Genomic DNA, 20,405 nt, shown 5'->3' on the forward strand with positions numbered 1-20,405 from the left:
ACTTCCTCCAGCCTACCCGCCTGAATCACACTCTAATCCTCAAAATCATGGCCCCTCTCCTTTGTGAACACTGAAGAAATGTATTCATTCAACGCCTCTCCTATTTCTTCTGACTCCATACACAAGTTCTCACTACTGTCCTTGACTGGCCCTATCCCCACCCTGGTCATTCTTTTATTTCTCACATAAGAGTAAAAAGCCTTGGGGTTTTCCTTGATCCTACCTGCCAAGGACTTCTCATGCCCCCTCCTAGCTCTTCTAAGCCCTTTTTTCAGCTCATTCCTTGCTACCTTGTAACCCTCAAGCGACCCAACTGAACCGAATTTTCTCATCCTTACATACTCTTCCTTTTTCCTCTTGACAAGACATTCAACCTCTTGTGAACCATGGTTCCCTCACACGGCCATTTCCTCCCTGCCTGACAGGGACATACCTATCAAGGACACGCAGTATTTGTTCCTCGAACAAGCTCCACTTTTCATTTGTGCCTTTCCCTGACAGTTTCTGATCCCATCTTATGCTCCCTAATTCTTGCCTAATCACACCATAATTACCCCTCCCCCAATTATAAACCTTGCCCTGCCATATGGCCCTATCCCTCTCCATTGCAATAGTGAAAGACACCAAATTGTGGTCACTATCTCCAAAGTGCTCTCCCACAAACAAATCTAACACTTGTCCCGGTTCATTACCCAGTACCAAGCTCAATCTAGCCGCCCCCCCCCCCCCTCGTCGACCTATCCACATATTGTGTCAGGAAACCCTCCTGCACACACTGTACAAAAACTGCCCCATCCGAACTGTTCGACCTATAGAGGTTCCAATCAATATTTGGAAAGTTAAAGTCACCCATGACAACTACCCTGAGACCTCCACACCTATCCATAATCTGCTTTGCAATTTCTTTCTCCACATCTCTATTACTATTTGGGGGCCTATAGAAAACTCCTAACAATGTGACCACTCCTTTCCTATTTCTAACTTCGGCCCACATTATCTCAGTAGGCAGATCCCCTTCAAACTGCCTTTCTGCAGCCGTTAAACTATCCTTGATTAACAATGCTACTCCTCCACCTCTTTTACCACCTTCCCTACTCTTACTGAAACATCGATACCCCAGAACTTACAACAACCATTCCTGTCCCTGTTCTAACCATGTCTCCGTAATGGGCACAACATCGTAGCCCCAAGTACCAATCCACGCTCCAAGTTCACCTACCTTATTCCGGATGCTCCTTGCATAGAGGTTGACACACTTCAACCCACCTTCCTGTCTGCCGGTTCACTCCTGCGACCTTGATACCCTCCTCAGTACCTCACTACTCTCAACACTGGCTTCTGGACTACAGCTCGTTTTCCCATCCCCCTGACAAATTAGTTTAAACCCCCCAGAAGAGCCGTAGCAAATTTCCCTCCCAGGGTATTGGTGCCCCTCTGGTTCAGGTGCAAACCGTCCTGTTTGTACAGGTCCCACCTTCCCCAGAATGTGCCCCAATTATCCACGTACCTGAAACCCCCCCTCCTACACCATCCCTGCAGCCACGTGTTTATCTGCACTCTCTCCCTGTTCCTCACCTCGCTAGCATGTGCCACCGGCAACAAACCAGAGATGACAACATGGTTTGTCCTGGCTCTCAGCTTCCACCCTAGCTCCCTAAATTCCTGTTTTAAATCCCTGTCCCTTCTCTTACCTATGTTGTTGGTACCAATGTGTACCATGACTTGTGACTGCTCCCCCTCCCTATAAGGATTCTGAAAACACAGTCCGAGACGTCACGGACCCTGGCACCCGGGAAGAAACATACCATCCGTGAGTCTCTTTTGCTGCCACAGAACCGTCTATCTGTCCCTTGAACTATCGAGTCCCCAATAACTATTGCTCTCCTGCTCTCCTTCCTTCCCTTCTGACCACAGGGACGGACTCAGTGCTGGAGATCCGTTCACCGTGGCTTAGAGGACGTGGTAGGGAGGGAAACCATTAAGTGTTTCGGGTTTAACTGTCACTTGACAACAGCTCCTCCACAAACTACCTTCAAGATACGGTGACCGCAATGTACTGATGCAAATATTCCCCGCAACAGTCGATCAGCAGCTCTGCTCTACTGCCCTCTGCTGGATGCTTGCCTTCACTTGAACACCTAGGGTGACTTGCTCAGGTACACTTTCTGGATGCAGTGACTGCAATGCACTGATGCAAACTTTCCCCGCAACAGCCAATCAGCAGCTCCGCTCTACTGCCCTCTGCTGGAAAAGCCCTCACCCAGTATTGATCCCCTCATCCCTCCTTTTCACACCTCCTGGGCCCATCGAAACCTGCTCGCCAAGCTCCAATGTCCGCAGCACCCCCCCCCCCCCCCCCCACACCTCACCTCCGTTCACTAGCCGACTTGTTAGCTAGTGTGGGGGCTCCACCCAAGGCTTTCCCTCCCCTCCCACCCAGTCCCAGGAAAACAAAATCCAAAACATTTCAACAAAGTAAAACCATTGCAACAAAGAATAACAATTTTTAAAAACTCACCCTCTACAACAGCTTGAAGTAAAATAACAATATAGGTCAAAACTACATTTACACACACTCTCAACTCCCCTTTCACAGTCCACAACCCACCCGAGTCCCAGTCTTCACTGTCCCAGGCCTTCTGCCTTCACAAACACCTCCACCACCTCAAAGTAGAAATCGCTGGCCTTGTAGGTCACTCTCCGCTTCGCTGGGTTCACCACCCCAAACCACACTCTGCTGTTGTATAATGCCGCCTTCACTTGGCCAGCCGCTCACCTCTTGGCCAGTTCCACCGTCAAGTCCTGGTAAATGCAAACTCCAGCATCCACCCACTGCACCTCCCACTTCTGCTTTGCCCAGCTCAAAACCCTCTTTCATTTGGTACTTGTGAAAGCAGATGATCACTGCCCTTGGCGGCTCATTTAACTTTGGTTTCGGCCTCAGTGACCGATGGGCTCGGTCCAGTTCATACAGAGAGGGCTCCTCTCTCTTGTTTCCCCCCCCCCCCCCCCCCACCTCCATTAGTTCCGCTAACATCTTGGCGAAGTACTCCGCCGGCCTCGAGCCCCCCACCCCCCTTGGGCAGGCCCACAGTCCTCTCGAGCAGTTCTCCAGCTTTGCTCGCAGCCCCTTATTGGCCTCGACCACCCTCCATAGCTTGTCCCCCATCGAGGGGAGCTGATCACTGTGTTGCAACATGGCCTCCTCCACTCCCTTCAACCTCTCACTCTGCTCCCTCACCTCGGCCGATGCCAGTTACTCTCACTGGGGCAACGGCCTCCTCCACCAACGTCTTCAAAGCCACCGCCATCTCCCTCCATATGCTTTGCAAACTGCTTCTCCAGCTCCAAGGACATCACCTCAGTCACCCTCTCTGCTGTGGGCAATGCCGCCCCACCCGGTCGCCCAGCCTCCACCACCTTGCCAGCTCCCTGGCTGGCCCCCTCACTCGACAGTGAACACCTTCTTCATGGCTGTTTTTCCGAATCCTTTTGACATCCTTCGCCTTCTTTATATCATCCAATCCATTCCTACATCCAATCATTGGCAAATTGCCTCCAGGACCAGACTAAAAGCAAGCCTGAAGCTGGAGCCAGCCAGCATTCAGCTTCCCCTCTACATGCTGCTACCAGAAGTTGATAATAATCCCAGGTTAAAAAGGTCGGAGTTGTTTCAAGCCAGGACAGTTGGCAGGATTTCACAAGCCCAGGCCAGATGGTGGGGGTTGGGGGGGGGGGGGGGGGGGAAGGACACGTAATGCAACATAAATCCAAGGTCCCGGTTGAGGCCGTAGTCATGCATGCAGAACTTTGGGCAGCACGGTGGCGCAGTGGCTAGCACTGCTGCCTCACAGCACCGAGGTCCCAGGTTCGATCCCGGCTCTGGGTCACTGACCATGTGGGGTTTGCACATTCTCCCCGTGTTTGCATGGGTTTAGATCCCAACAACCCAAAGATGTGCAGGCTAGGTGGATTGGCCACGCTAAATTGCCCCTTAATTGGAAAAAACTAATTGGGTACTCCAAATTTTTTTTTTTTTTTTTTTTTTATAAATGTGCGTGGAACTTGGCTATCAGTTTCTGCTCGGCGATTCTGCGTTGTCGCGCGTCCTGAAGGCCGCCTTGGAGAATGCTTACCCGGAGATCAGAGGCTGAATGCCCTTGACTGCTGAAGCGTTCCCAGACTGGAAGGGAACATTCCTGCAAGGCGATTGTCGCGCGATGTCCATTCATCCGTTGTCGCTGCGTCTGCATGGTCTCGCCAATGTACCACGCTTCGGGACATCCTTTCCTGCAGCGTATGAGGTAGACAACATTGGCCGAGTCGCACGAGTACGTACCGCGTACCTGGTGGGTGGTGTTCTCACGTGTAATGGTGGTATCCATGTCGATGATCTGGCACGTCTTGCAGAGATTGCCATGGCAGGGTTGTGTGGTGTTGTGGTCACTGTTCTGAAGACTGGGTAGTTTGCTGCAAACAATGGTTTGTTTGAGGTTGCGCGGTTGTTTGAAGACAAGTAGTGGGGTTGTGGGGATGACCTTGGCAAGATGTTCGTTTTCATCGAAGAAGTGTTGAAGGCTCCGAAGTGTCGTAGTTTCTCCGCTCCGGGGAAGTACTGGACGACGAATGGTATTCTGTTGGTTGTGTCCCATGTCCTTCGAAGAGATCAGTGCTTTTTTTTTTTTTTTGCTGTGTGCGTTGAAAATGTAATCGATGGGCAGCACGGTGGCACAGTGGTTTGCACTGCTGCTTCACGGTGCAGAGGTCCCAGGTTAGCTCCTGGAGAGGGCAGCACGGTGGCGCAGTGGGTTAACATTGCTGCCGCACAGTGGGTTAACACTACTGCCTCACGGTGCCAAGGTCCCAGGTTAGATCCTGGCTCTGGGGTCACTGTCTGTGTGGAGTTTGCACATTCTCCCCGTGTTTCGCCCATACAACCCAAAGGGTGCAGGGTAGGTGGATTGGCAATGCTAAATTGCCCCTTAAGTGGAAAAGAAAATGAATTGGGCACTCTAAATTTTTTTTTAAGAAGGAAAGAAATGTCGATCGATGAGTCGAGTGCTGTATCCCGTTCTTATGAGGGCGTCTTTCAGTGTCTGTAGATGTCTGTTACACTCCTCATCTGAGCAGATCCTGTGTATACGGAGCGCTTGTCCATAGGGGATGGCTTCTTTAATGTGTTTCGGGTGGAAGCTGGAGAAGTGGAGCATCATGAGGTTATCCGTAGATTTGCGGTAAAGCGAAGTGCTGAGGTGACCGTCCTTGATGGAGACGAGTGTGTCCAAGAATGCAACTGATTTTGGAGAGTAGTCCATGGTGAGTGATGGTTGGATGGAACTTATTGATGTCATTGTGGAGTTGTTTCAGTGATTCTTCGCCGTGGGTCCAAAGGAAAAAAATGTCATCCATGTATCTGGTGTATAACGTCGGTTGAAGGTCCTGTGCAGTGAGTAGGTCCTGTTCAAACTTGTGCATGAAAATGTTGGCATATTGAGGTGTGAGTTTGGTCCCCATGGCTGTTCCGTGCGTCTGGATGAAGAACTTGCCAAAGGAAAAGACGTTACGATCCGGATGAAGCGGATGAGCTGCAGAATTGCATCTGGCGATTGGTGTTGAGTATTGAGGCTGTTGCAGCAATGCCGTCGTCATGGGGGATGCTGGTGTAGAGAGCCGAGACGTCCATTGTGACGAGGAATGTTCCTGGTTCAACTGGTCCATGGGTGCTGAGTTTCTGTAGGAAGTTCGTCGTATTGCGACAGAAGCTGGGCGTTCCTTGTACGATGGGTCAAGGTGCCCTCGATGCAGCCAGAGAGATTCCCACACAGGGTCCAATTGCCTGAAACGACAGGACGGCCTGGTGTGTTGGCCTTGTGTATTTTCGGGAGGCAGTAGAGATCTCCAATGCGGGGAGTACGTGGGATGAGAGCACGTAGGGTGCTCTGAAGGTCTGGATCCAAGGTCTTGATCAGTCTGTTGAGTTGGCGGGTGTGTTCCTTGGTCGGATCTGCGGGTAACCGTCTGTAGTGTTCCTGGTTGTTGAGTTGTCGGTACACTTCTTTGCAGTAGTCCGTTCTGTTCAGTATGACGGTGACCTTTGTCTGCTGGTTTGACGATGTTGCCCGAGCATACATGTTGAGTCGAGGCCAGCAGCCTTCCGGAGGGGTCCAATTCGACTCTTTGCTCTTCGGTTGCTGCAACAAGTCACCCCCGGACCCACAGTAGAAAATAATACAGGGAAATCTATTGTTAACTTGTCGGACTACACCCTTCAACCAGACGAAATTGGAGTCCTTGGTAGAGGGCTCAATTTCTGCACCACCACCAAATTGGACCCCATCAATCTCGCAGCAGACACAGAGGAATTCATCAGGTGAATGAGGCTCCGGGAGTTCTTCCACAGACCCCAAGAGGCCGACAGCGAACCCAATGAGACAACCAATGAACCAGAGCAGCAGACCGAGAGATCTGCGGTGTGGCAACCGAAGAGGAAAGAATCGAATTGGACCTCTCCGGAAGGCCGCTGTCCTAGACTGGACATGTATGCTCAAGCTGTCAGGAGTCAGGTCAATGCCAGATTAATCAGTCGCATTCACAAGACAGCCCCGAACATCACCCAAGCACAACGCAATGCCATCCGCGCTCTCAAGACCAACCGCAGCATCGTCATCAAACCAGCAGACAAAGGAGGGGCCACCGTCATACTGAACAGAACGGACTACTGCAAAGAGGTGTACCGACAACTCAACAACCAGGAACACTGCAGACAGTTACCCGCAGATCCGACTAAGGAACACACCCGCCAACTCAACAGACTGATCAAGACCTTGGATCCAGACCTTCAGAGCTCCCTACGTGCTCTCATCCCACGTACTCCGTGTTGGAGATCTCTACTGCCCCCCGAAAATACACAAAGCCAACACACCATCCTATCGTATCAGGCAATGGGACCCTGTGAGAGAACCTTTCTGGCTACATAGAGGGCATCTTGAAACCCACTGTACAAGGAATGCCCAGCTTCTGTCGCGATGCGACAGAGCTCTTACAGAAACTGATGTTGAACCAGGAACATTCCTCGTCACAATGGATGTCTCGGCACTCTACACCAGCATCCCCCATGACGACGGCATTGCTGGAACAGCCTCAGTACTCAACACCGACAACTGCCAATCTCCAGACGCAATTCTGCAACTCATCCGCTTCATCCTGGATCACAACGTCTTCACCTTCGACAACAAGTTCTTCATCCAGACTCACGGAACAGTCGTGGGGACCAGATTCGCACCTCAATATGCCAACATCTTCATGCACAAGTTCGAACAAGACCTCCTCACCGCAGAGGACCTTCGATCGACAGTTCCGACGCGCCACAGCAAACGAAACGCACCGACCTCCTCAGAGGACAAACACGGGACACAACCAACAGAATACCCTTTGTTGTCCAGAGCGAAGAAACTACAACATCTTCTTCGCAGCCTTCAACACGTCATCGATGAAGACCATCTTGGCAAGGCCATCCCCACACCCGTTGGGTGGGGTTACTGGGTTATGGGGATAAGTGGAGGTGTTGACCTTGGGTAGGGTGCTCTTTCCAAGAGCCGGTGCAGACTCGATGGGCCGAATGGCCTCCTTCTGCACTGTAAATTCTATGATAATCTATGATGATTATTTGCCTTCAAAAACCACGCAACCTCAAACAGACCATTGTTTGCAACTACCCAGCCTTCAGGAGAACAGCGACCACAACACCACACAAACCTGCCATGGCAACCTCTGCAAGACCTGCCAGATCATCGACATGGGTACCACCATTACATGCGAGAACTCCACCGACCAGGTATGCAGTACATACTCGTGCCCCGAGGCATGGTACATCGGCGAGACCATGCAGACGCTGCAACAACGGATGAACGGACATCGCGCGACAATCGCCAGGCAGGAATGTTCCCTTCCAGTCGGGGAACACTTCAGCAGTCAAGGGCATTCAGCCTCTGATCGTCGGGTAAGCATTCTCCAAGACGGCCTTCAGGACGCACGGCAACGCAGAATCGCCGAACAGAAACCTATAGCCAAGTTCCACACACACGAGGAGTACGGCCTCAACCTGGATCTTGGATTCATGGCTCACTACATTTAACCCCCACCATCTGGCCTGGGCTTGTGAAATCCTGCCAACTCTCCTGGCTTGAGACAACTCACACCAGTGGTCAAAGACGGACGTAGCATTGGCTGCTTGAGCGCTCAGCTGCAGGCGATCAGGCTTGATGCGGAGATCCATCGATTAAAAATCTTGCTCAATAAATTGATGCACTATCAATTACACAAAGACGAGAATAGTGGAACAATCGCGGCTTTATTGAGCAAGCTGTTGGAACCAGACTGGCAGCAGCACAGAAGAGCGCACACATTTATACATCGCCTACTGGGCAAAGCCAGCAGGCAGGGATTTACCCTTGTGCCTCTAATATACGGGCAGTGCCGTGTGGTAGTCACCACTAGCTGTATTATATGTATTACGGTAAGACACGTATACTAGAGGTACATGGGTAAATCCCTGCCTGCTGGCTCCGCCCAGTAGGCGGAGTATAAATGTGTGTGCTCGCCGTGCTGCAGCCATTCTGGTTCCAGCTACAGGAGGCACAACATCTTTGCTCAATAAAGCCCCGATTATTCCACTCCTCTCGTCTTTGTGGTAATTGATAAGTGCATCATGCAGTAATATATGCAATATACTACTAGTGGTGACTACCACAGTTACTAGGCAACCTGTAACTGAGAGACAAATGGAGAGTCTTTGTTGAAGCAGAAGAGAAAGAATTTTAAACAGCAATTCAATCCAAACTACAGAAGAAAGTAAATCACCATCCCCCATCATGGTGTGAGCACCATCACCAGAGAGATGAAGACAAACGATTCAGCAGAGTTTTGTGGTGAAGGCTGCCCTCTGTTGGTCAGTTTATGATTAACTCAAAAATGTTTTTGGGCAATGGCAGTTTTACTTTTGCCTCCCAATAATTTGCCAGATGAATCAGTCTTCCTGGTAAATACTTCCGCGAGGTGAATCCTTCACTTACTTGGAGGCCGCATGGGCTGTCCCGTCCAGCGTTGGGAGGGTCGGATTGGGGTCACTGGAGAGGTGGCGTAATACGCTGTTCGGTTTTGAACCTGTGGAGACCAAAATACTGAACGGTCAACGCGTAAACCTTGCGGATTCCCAGCGCTCCACTCAAAACATGGAAAACACAAGCTTGCTGTAATTGGTGAGATGTCACAGGACACACCAAACGGTTCAGTGGGCCTCCACCTCACCTGGAACCATGAAAACGGAATTGGGAATGGGGAAAAGCCGGGCATTCTGAGATAATCATGCGCCCAGCCCAGCGTGGGAGAAGGCCAGCCCAGGGCGGGAGACGGCCAGCCCGGAGAAGGCCAGCCCAGGGCGGGAGACGGCCAGCCCGGAGAAGGCCAGCCCAGGGCGGGAGACGGCCAGCCCGGAGAAGGCCAGCCCAGGGCGGGAGACGCCCCAGCCCAGCCCAGGGCAGGAGACGCCCCAGCCCAGGGCAGGAGACGCCCCAGCCCAGGGCAGGAGACGCCCCAGCCCAGGGCAGGAGACGCCCCAGCCCAGGGCAGGAGACGCCCCAGCCCAGGGCAGGAGACGCCCCAGCCCAGGGCAGGAGACGCCCCAGCCCAGGGCAGGAGACGCCCCAGCCCAGGGCAGGAGACGCCCCAGCCCAGGGCAGGAGACGCCCCAGCCCAGGGCAGGAGACGCCCCAGCCCAGGGCAGGAGACGCCCCAGCCCAGGAGACCCCCAGCCCAGGAGACCCCCAGCCCAGGAGACCCCCAGCCCAGGAGACCCCCAGCCCAGGAGACCCCCAGCCCAGGAGACCCCCAGCCCAGGAGACCCCCAGCCCAGGAGACCCCCAGCCCAGGAGACCCCCAGCCCAGGAGACCCCCAGCCCAGGAGACCCCCAGCCCAGGAGACCCCCAGCCCAGGAGACCCCCAGCCCAGGAGACCCCCAGCCCAGGAGACCCCCAGCCCAGGGGACCCCCAGCCCAGGGGACCCCCAGCCCAGGGGACCCCCAGCCCAGGGGACCCCCAGCCCAGGGGACCCCCAGCCCAGCCCAGCCCAGCCCAGCCCAGGGCGGGAGACGCCCCAGCCCAGCCCAGCCCAGCCCAGGGCGGGAGACGCCCCAGCCCAGCCCAGCCCAGCCCAGGGCGGGAGACGCCCCAGCCCAGCCCAGCCCAGCCCAGGGCGGGAGACGCCCCAGCCCAGCCCAGCCCAGCCCAGGGCGGGAGACGCCCCAGCCCAGCCCAGCCCAGCCCAGGGCGGGAGACGCCCCAGCCCAGCCCAGCCCAGCCCAGGGCGGGAGACGCCCCAGCCCAGCCCAGCCCAGCCCAGGGCGGGAGACGCCCCAGCCCAGCCCAGCCCAGCCCAGGGCGGGAGACGCCCCAGCCCAGCCCAGCCCAGCCCAGGGCGGGAGACGCCCCAGCCCAGCCCAGCCCAGCCCAGGGCGGGAGACGCCCCAGCCCAGCCCAGCCCAGCCCAGGGCGGGAGACGCCCCAGCCCAGCCCAGCCCTGCCCAGGGCGGGAGACGCCCCAGCCCAGCCCAGCCCAGCCCAGGGCGGGAGACGCCCCAGCCCAGCCCAGCCCAGCCCAGGGCGGGAGACGCCCCAGCCCAGCCCAGCCCAGCCCAGGGCGGGAGACGCCCCAGCCCAGCCCAGCCCAGCCCAGGGCGGGAGACGCCCCAGCCCAGCCCAGCCCAGCCCAGGGCGGGAGACGCCCCAGCCCAGCCCAGCCCAGCCCAGGGCGGGAGACGCCCCAGCCCAGCCCAGCCCAGCCCAGGGCGGGAGACGCCCCAGCCCAGCCCAGCCCAGCCCAGGGCGGGAGACGCCCCAGCCCAGCCCAGCCCAGCCCAGGGCGGGAGACGCCCCAGCCCAGCCCAGCCCAGCCCAGGGCGGGAGACGCCCCAGCCCAGCCCAGCCCAGCCCAGGGCGGGAGACGCCCCAGCCCAGCCCAGCCCAGCCCAGGGCGGGAGACGCCCCAGCCCAGCCCAGCCCAGCCCAGGGCGGGAGACGCCCCAGCCCAGCCCAGCCCAGCCCAGGGCGGGAGACGCCCCAGCCCAGCCCAGCCCAGCCCAGGGCGGGAGACGCCCCAGCCCAGCCCAGCCCAGCCCAGGGCGGGAGACGCCCCAGCCCAGCCCAGCCCAGCCCAGGGCGGGAGACGCCCCAGCCCAGCCCAGCCCAGCCCAGGGCGGGAGACGCCCCAGCCCAGCCCAGCCCAGCCCAGGGCGGGAGACGCCCCAGCCCAGCCCAGCCCAGCCCAGGGCGGGAGACGCCCCAGCCCAGCCCAGCCCAGCCCAGGGCGGGAGACGCCCCAGCCCAGCCCAGCCCAGCCCAGGGCGGGAGACGCCCCAGCCCAGCCCAGCCCAGCCCAGGGCGGGAGACGCCCCAGCCCAGCCCAGCCCAGCCCAGGGCGGGAGACGCCCCAGCCCAGCCCAGCCCAGCCCAGGGCGGGAGACGCCCCAGCCCAGCCCAGCCCAGCCCAGGGCGGGAGACGCACCAGCCCAGCCCAGCCCAGCCCAGGGCGGGAGACGCCCCAGCCCAGCCCAGCCCAGCCCAGGGCGGGAGACGCCCCAGCCCAGCCCAGCCCAGGGCGGGAGACGCCCCAGCCCAGCCCAGCCCAGGGCGGGAGACGCCCCAGCCCAGCCCAGCCCAGCCCAGGGCGGGAGACGCCCCAGCCCAGCCCAGCCCAGGGCGGGAGACGCCCCAGCCCAGCCCAGCCCAGGGCGGGAGACGCCCAGCCCAGCCCAGCCCAGCCCAGGGCGGGAGACGCCCAGCCCAGCCCAGCCCAGCCCAGGGCGGGAGACGCCCCAGCCCAGCCCAGCCCAGGGCGGGAGACGCCCAGCCCAGCCCAGGGCGGGAGACGCCCCAGCCCAGCCCAGCCCAGGGCAGGAGACGCCCAGCCCAGCCCAGCCCAGCCCAGGGCGGGAGACGCCCCAGCCCAGCCCAGCCCAGCCCAGCCCAGGGCGGGAGACGCCCAGCCCAGCCCAGCCCAGGGCAGGAGACGCCCAGCCCAGCCCAGCCCAGCCCAGGGCAGGAGACGCCCCAGCCCAGCCCAGCCCAGCCCAGCGCGGGAGACGCCCCAGCCCAGCCCAGGGCGGGAGACGCCCCAGCCCAGCCCAGCCCAGCCCAGCGCGGGAGACGCCCCAGCCCAGCCCAGCCCAGGGCGGGAGACGCCCCAGCCCAGCCCAGCCCAGCCCAGGGCGGGAGACGCCCCAGCCCAGCCCAGTCCAGCCCAGCCCAGGGCGGGAGACGCTCAGCCCAGCCCAGGGCGGGAGACGCCCCAGCCCAGCCCAGCCCAGCCCAGCCCAGGGCGGGAGACGCCCAGCCCAGCCCAGCCCAGCCCAGCCCAGGGCGGGAGACGCCCAGCCCAGCCCAGCCCAGGGCGGGAGACGCCCAGCCCAGCCCAGCCCAGCCCAGCCCAGGGCGGGAGACGCCCAGCCCAGCCCAGCCCAGCCCAGCCCAGGGCGGGAGACGCTCAGCCCAGCCCAGCCCAGGGCGGGAGACGCCCAGCCCAGCCCAGCCCAGCCCAGCCCAGGGCGGGAGACGCCCAGCCCAGCCCAGCCCAGCCCAGCCCAGGGCGGGAGACGCCCAGCCCAGCCCAGCCCAGCCCAGCCCAGGGCGGGAGACGCTCAGCCCAGCCCAGCCCAGCCCAGGGCGGGAGACGCCCCAGCCCAGCCCAGCCCAGCCCAGGGCGGGAGACGCCCCAGCCCAGCCCAGCCCAGCCCAGGGCAGGAGACGCCCAGCCCAGCCCAGCCCAGGGCGGGAGACGCCCAGCCCAGCCCAGCCCAGGGCGGGAGACGCCCAGCCCAGCCCAGCCCAGCCCAGCCCAGCCCAGGGCAGGAGACGCCCAGCCCAGCCCAGCCCAGGGCGGGAGACGCCCAGCCCAGCCCAGCCCAGGGCGGGAGACGCCCAGCCCAGCCCAGCCCAGGGCGGGAGACGCCCAGCCCAGCCCAGCCCAGCCCAGCCCAGGGCGGGAGACGCCCAGCCCAGCCCAGCCCAGGGCGGGAGACGCCCAGCCCAGCCCAGCCCAGCCCAGCCCAGGGCGGGAGACGCTCAGCCCAGCCCAGCCCAGCCCAGCCCAGGGCGGGAGACGCCCAGCCCAGCCCAGCCCAGCCCAGGGTGGGAGACCCCCAGTCCTGCCCAGCCCAGGGCGGGAGATCCCCAGTCCAGCCCAGGGTGGGAGACCCCCAGCCCAGCCCAGGGTGGGAGACCCCCAGCCCAGCCCAGGGTGGGAGAGCATCAACAAGTGTGTGTTGTTACAATGCCAGGATGCTTCGGGGAGGCATAAGGAGGAAGGGAAAATTAGGAGGGATGATGTAAGAGGAACAGTATTGGGAGTACTGGAGGATTGATGAATTTTCAGAGATTGGGGCGGGACGAAGCCATGGATTAATTTAAACACTGGATTAGAGTTTAAAATATCAAGCATTTGCAGAGCAGATAGTCTAGGTGTGGGAGGGGGTGGGGTGGGATTTGGATCAGCTTGAGACAGCAGCAGTGTTCCAATGAGCTGATTGGAGGACGGAGAGTGGCTACACGGTCAAGGAGATCAGCAGGTAAATGGGGAGGTAAATGGATTGTTGGCCTTTATTTCAAAAGGAATGGAGAGGGCAGCACGGTAGCACAGTGGTTAGCACAGTTGCTTCACAACTCCAGGGACCCAGGTTCAATTCCCGGCTTGGATTACTGTCTGTGTGGAGTTTGCACGTTCTCCCCGTGTCTGCATGGGGTTCCTCCGGGTGCTCCGGTTTCCTCCCACAAGTCATGCTTGTTAAGTGAATTGGACATTCTGAATTCTCCCTCTGTGTACCCGAACAGGCACCGGAATGTGGCGACTAGGGGATTTTCACAGTAACTTCATTGCAATGTTAATGTAAGCCTACTTGTGACACTAATAAAGATTATAAAAATATGGAAGTCCTGCTATAATTAAACCACACCTGGAATACTGTGAACAGTTTTGGTCCCCTTACCTAAGGAAAGATATTCTGGCATTGGAGGCAGTCCAGAGAAGGTTCACTCGGTTGATTCCGGGTATGGAGGGATTTGCTTTTGAGGAGAGGTTGAGTAGTTTGGGCCTGTGCTTATTGGAGTTTAGAAGAATGAGAGGCGGCCTTATTGAGACATATCGGATTCCCAGGGGGATTGACAGGGTCGATGCTGAGAGGATGTTTCCTCTTGTGGGAGAGTCTAGGCCCAGAGAGCAGAATCTCAAGAGTAAGGGGGTCGCCCGTTTAAGACAGAGATAAGGAGGAATTTCTTCTCTCGGAGGGGAGTGAATCTGTGGAATTCTTTACTGCAGAGAGCGGTCGTGGCTGGGTCGTTAAGTATATCCAAGATATGTTGAGATAGACAGATTTTTAATCAGTGGGGGAAATCGAGGATCATGGGGATAAGGTGGGAAAGTGGAGTTGAGGATTTCAGATCAGTCATGATCTCATTGACCGGCAGGGCAGATTCAATGGGCCCTATGGACTGCTATGTCTATTGTCTTATGGACAAGCTTCAGGGAGTTAGGAGGAGAGTCGCTCGCCTCAGAATTCCTAGCTTCTGACCTGCTCTTGTGGCCACAGTTCAGTTTCTGGTCAATGGTAACCCCCAGGACATTGATGGCATTCAGTGATAATAATAAGAATCTTTATTGTCAGAAGTAGGCTTACATTAACACTGCAATGAAGTTACTGTGAAAAGCCCCTAGTCGCCACACTCCGGCGCCTGTTCGGGTTCACAGAGGGAGAATTCAGAATGTCCAATTCACCTAACAGCACGTCTTTCGGGACTTGTGGGAGGAAACCGGAGCACCCGGAGGAAACCCACGCATGTAACCCACGATGGTAATGCCTTGGACTGTCAAGGGGTGTTTGTCATTGCCTGCCACTTGTGTGATATGAATCTCACTTGTCAGCCCAAGCCTGGATGTTGTCCAGGTTTTGCTGCATTTGGACATGCACTGCTTTAGTGTCGGAGGAGTTGAGGATGGTGCGCGCTAACCAAAACCCCCCACTCTGACCTTATGTTCGAAGGGAGGTCATTGATGAAGCAGCTGAAGATGGTTGGGCCGAGGACACTACCCTGAGGAAGTCCTGCTGAGATGGACTCGGACGGAGATGATTGACCTCCAACAACCAGAACCATCTTCCTCTGTGGCAGGTAGGAGTCCAACCAGCGGAGAATTTCCCCCTCAATCCCACTGACTCCAGTTTATGCTGCCTTGATGCCAATGGCAGTCAGTGTCTCCTCACCTGTGGCATTCAGCTCTTTTGTCCATGTTTGGACCAAGTCTGTAATGAGGTCAGGAGCTGAGTGACCCTGGTGGAACTCAAACTGAGCGTCCGTGAGCAGGTTATTGCTGAGTAAGTGCCGCTTGATAGCACTGCTGATAGATAACTCCTTCCATTATTTTGCCGATGATGGAGAATAGACCGAGTAGGTTGGGTACAACTGAACAACCAGTTTGGAGGGTAAGCCAGTCAAACACACTGGCATGGGACTGGAGTCACAGATCATTGAATCAGAGAATCTCTATATACAGTGCAGGAAGCCATTCACAGCCCATCGAGTCTGCACCCACCCTCTGAAAGAGCGTCCTACCTCGGCCCACTCCCCCCGTAACCCCGCGCATTGATCACGGCCAATCCACCTAACCTGCACATCTTTGGACTGTGGGAGGAAACCGGAGCACCCGGAGGAAACCCATGCAGACAGCCGCCCAAGAGCGGAATCAAACCCAGGTCCCTGGCACATGCAAGACCAGTGTGCCACCCAGACCAGGTCAAGACTGGAGACTTCCTTCCCCCAAAAAGGATATTAATCTGAGGACGAGTTGGATTTTTATACCAATCCTAACAGTTTTCGTCACTTTTACTGATCACATTTTATTTCCAACTCTTGAAATATTCTGACCAGTGTGGTGGGATTGAAGTTTACAATCGCTCGCTGGCTAGTCCTGTTAATCTAACCACTGCTGCTCCAAACACAGTATGGCATGACTTTAGAGTGTTGCCACTCGACAGCATCACATCTCTGGCGCCCTTACCTGTGGTACGGCTGGCATGAAGTACCCAGAATGTGCTAGGTGCTGGAATGAGCCGAGCAAGGGATTGGGTATAGCTCTCATGGTGGACAGGCGCTGCATGTACTGGTTGGTCAGATGCGCTTTGCGTTCCTCCTTGCGCTGGGCCAAGGCCACATACAGCGGTTTAGTGCTGACAATCCGCCCGTTCATCTCGGTGACGGCCTTCGTAGCTTCCTCCGGCGCAGAGAAGCAGACAAATCCGAAACCTTTGCTGTGGCCCCCGTCTGTCATCACCTTCAACAAAATGAAAAAGAGTGCGAGTCAGAAGTCAAAGTGAACACGGAGACAGCACCTGGGCGGGTTTGCCCAAACACCGTGTGTTAATTTCTCAATTTTATTAATGCAGCGTTTGAGACATGTTCGGAGTCGCAAATCTTCAGAACCCGCTGGCTGATTTGCACCATCACAGCTTCTATTCCAGCATCTCGCCCTCCGTCTCCCCATTAATGTTAAGAATTTGCATATTAATTGCCCATTTAATTGCTGCAGAAGGACAGGTCTGGTCGATGAAAAGTGCAAATATCCTTTTAACAACATGGTCTTGTTAATGGAGAGCAGAACAAACCATTTCTCCCTCCCAGAATAGAAACAATTTAAATGCAGAGTTGCATTGCTTCAGGTGTTAAAATAAAAGGATCTTGAATATGCAAGATTTGAATTTACAACAATTTCTCTGCCTGGTCCTCTATTTTCTCCTTGCTTAATCCGCCCAGTCTTTCCTCTCCTCTCCCCCCCCCGCCATTTCTCTTCCTGCCCCCGCTGATTTTATCAATTCAGATTTCCTCTTCCTCGGTTTCGCCCTCAATCCTCAAATCTCATTGATGACGAGCAGCAGGGTGGCGCAGTTGTAGCACTGCTGCCTCACGGCGCCGAGGTCCCAGGTTCCATCCCGGCCCACTGTCCGTGTGGAGTTTGCACATTCACCCAGTGTTTGCGTGGGTTTCGCCCCCACAACGCAAAGATGCGCAGGGTAGGTGGATTGGCCTCGCTAAATTGCCTCTGAATTGGAAAAATGAATTGGGTACTCAAAAAAAATAAATCTCATTGGTTAAGATAGACTGTTGGCCCCACCAATCAGCAAGGGCCCCTTTCTCTCAGATCACAATAATAATCCCCCCTCACTCCCAGCAAGGCAACGCAAATGAATCAGGGTGAGCAGGAAATTCTAACTAATGGGGTGCACAGCGAGGGGGTCCCATTCCAGTAAAATAATCCACTGCTCCCAGATGTGGACACCAACATGGAGGAGGTAAATTACCCAGTTCAACTGGTCCTGTCGATGATTATCCATGAACTTGCGAGGTCACCAAACACCAACACTTAGCGAGGGTCTGGTGTCACACGCAGGCACACCTGGGTAGGGATAGAAAGTTCCTATCCTGTTGAAACTAATTGGTGCCTCTAACTGAATTAAAATGATAGTTCTACAGACTTTCGATTTTCTCATCGTTTGCATAGAATTTACAGTGCAGAAGGAGGCCATTCGGCCCATCGAGTCTGCACCAGCTCTTGGAAAAAGCAACCTACCCAAGCCCACACCTCCACCCTATCCCCATAACCCAGTAACCCCACCCAACACTAAGGGCAATTTTGGCACCAAGGGCAATTTATCATGGCCAATCCACCTAACCCGCACATCTTTGGACTGTGGGAGGAAACCGGAGCACCCGGAGGAAACCCACGCAGACATGGGGAGAACGTGCAGACTCCGCACAGACAGTGACCCAAGCCGGGAATCGAACCGGTGACCCTGGAGCTGTGAAGCAATTGCGCTAACCTAGTTTTCTGTTGCTTGTTCCCAAAATACCAGACTTAAGTGAATTTAACTGCTCAACTTTCTAATGTAGGATCTAAGCTCGATCTCTGGGATGTTAGCCCAGGATCAGAATCACAATATCACGTTACCCGTCAAGAACCCAAATAAGGCACGTCTTTCAAACACCAATGAGATTGGAGGATTGAGGGAGAAACCAAGGAAAGGAAAATCTGAATTCAACAGACAGTCAAAGTCTAAAATTTCTTCTAAAAATACACAATTTAACTATCAATCCTTCAGAAGATTCATTTGAAAAACCACCCCCCGTGCCTCCCCAAGTGGTCTCCCAATCGCCAATGGTGATGTTTCCTTCCCCGACATGCTGGTGGGGTATTGCCATCTCGTACCTTTGCGCTGGTAATCGTTCCATATGGAGAGAATTCCTTCCTCAAGCATTCATCATCAATTCCATCATCTAGATTCTTCACGTACAAATTCACTCCCTGAAAACCAAGAACAGGCAGAACAGTTGGGGCCAAGGGGGAGGTACAGAAATGGGATCAAACAGATTGCATTCTCCCCCCCAGACTCTAGTCTTGGTGCTGTGCTAGCGTCACCTCAAGAGTAACCACAGAGCAACACAATATCAATTGGCAAGTTAATGCGATGCTGTTAAAATTAATGACCAAAACGGTTGCATTTGATCAATGTGGCACTCAGGAGGGTTTCCAGAAAGAGTTGGAGTTTGTGAATGGAGGAACCGTTCAGGTTTCAGGCCAATGACATTTTGCCAGAACTGGAAAAATTGAGACACTGACAAAAAGTCATTGCTGAAATGTTAACTTTAATAAATTCATTTATGGGATGTGGCCAGCATTTCTGCCCATCCCATTCGTTGAAAGTTTAAATTTTAAAAAAATTCCAATTAAAGGGAAATTTAGTGCGGCCAATCCACCTACCCTGCACATCTTTGGGTTGTGGGGGTGAGACCCCCACAAACACGGGGCGAATGTGCAAACTCCACACGGACAGTGACCCGGGGCTGGAATCGAACCCAGGTCCTCAGCACTGAGGCTGTGCTAACCACTGCAACACTGTCTCGCCCCTTCTGCCCATCCCTACTTGCCCTTTAGATGGCGGTGGTGGCAATCCGTCTGTGGTGTAGGTACATCCACAGTGCTGTTAGGGAGGGAGTGATATATTTCTAGCTCAGGGTGGTGAGTGACTTGGAGGGGAACCTCCAGGTGGTGGGGTTCCCAGGTATCTGCTGCTCTTGTCCTTCTAGTTGGTGGTGGTCGCGGGTTTGGAAGGTGCTGCCTAAGGAACCTTGGTGAGTTACTGCAGGGCATCTTGTAGATGGTACACACGGCTGCCACTGTTCATCGGAGGTAGAGGGTTTGAATGCTTGTGGAAGGGGAGCAATCAAGCGGGGCTGCTTTGTCCTAGATGGTGTCGAGCTTCTTGAGCGTTATTGGAGCTGCACTCATCCAGGCAAGTGGAGAGTATTCCATCACACTCCTGACTTGTACCTTGTAGATGGTGGACAGGCTTTGGGGGGTCAGGAGGCGAGTTACTCACCATAGGATTCCCTGTCTTTAACCTTCTCTTACAGCCACAGTATTAATGTGGCTGGGTCCAGTTCAGTTTCTGATCAATGGTAACCCCCAGGATGTTGATAGTGGAGGATTCAGTGATGCTAATGTCATTGAATGTCAAGGTGCAATGGTTAGATCCTCTCTTGTTGGAGATGGTCATTACCTGGCACTTGTGTGGAGCGAATGTAACTTGCCACTTAGCCCAAGTCCAGGTCTTGCTGCAACCGGACACGGACTGCTTCAGTATCTGAGGAGTCGCAAATGGTGCTGAACATGCCGCAAATGTCTCCATCATTGCAAATGCTTCAACTTTATCTTTTGCACTGTATGCTGGGCTCCTCCATCATTGAGATGGGGATATTTGTGGAGCCTCCTCCTCCAATGAGTTGTTTAATTGTTCATGACCATTAACAGCTGGATGTTGGAGGACTGCAGACCTTAGATCTGATCCGTTCATTGTGCAATTGCTTAGCTCTATCACTTGCTGCTTATGCTGTTTGGCACACAGGTTGACACCTCATTTTTGGGTATGCCTGGTGTTGTTCCTGCCATGCTCTCCTGCACTCTTCATTGAACCAGGGTTGATGCCCTGGCTGGGTGGTAATGGGGGAGTGGGGGATATGCCGGGCCAGGAGGTTACAGATTGGGGTTGATACAATTCTGCTGCTGCTGATGGCCCACAGCGCCTCATAGATACCCAGTCTGGAGTTGCTGGATCTGTTCGGAGTCTATCCCATTTAGCACGGTGCTAGTGCCACACAACACAATGGAGGGTATCCTCAATGTGAAGATGGGACTTATCTCCACAAGGACTGTGTGGTGGTCACTCCGACCGATACTGTCATGGACAGATGCATCTGCGGCAGGAAGGTTGGTGAGGATGAGGTCAAGTATGTTTTTCCCCAGGGCAGCACATGG

The 20,405-nt window shown here is 55.7% G+C and overlaps 1 protein-coding gene across 3 annotated transcripts in view; it reads right to left on the reverse strand.

The window, feature by feature from the left end:
- LOC140428651 (embryonic polyadenylate-binding protein-like) overlaps positions 1–20,405 on the reverse strand; it is a 72,409-nt gene that overhangs the window by 20,535 nt on the left and 31,469 nt on the right. For all 3 annotated transcript variants that reach the window (XM_072515333.1, XM_072515332.1, XM_072515331.1), the window contains exons 8-10: positions 18,300–18,395; positions 16,098–16,370; positions 9,072–9,162 (exon numbers count right to left, since the gene is read on the reverse strand). In XM_072515333.1, coding sequence (XP_072371434.1) covers positions 9,072–9,162; positions 16,098–16,370; positions 18,300–18,395 — 460 coding nt within the window. The remainder of the gene's footprint in view (positions 1–9,071; positions 9,163–16,097; positions 16,371–18,299; positions 18,396–20,405) is intronic.

This window comes from Scyliorhinus torazame, chromosome 8 (genome assembly GCF_047496885.1).
Source record: "Scyliorhinus torazame isolate Kashiwa2021f chromosome 8, sScyTor2.1, whole genome shotgun sequence".
NCBI lineage: Eukaryota > Metazoa > Chordata > Chondrichthyes > Carcharhiniformes > Scyliorhinidae > Scyliorhinus > Scyliorhinus torazame.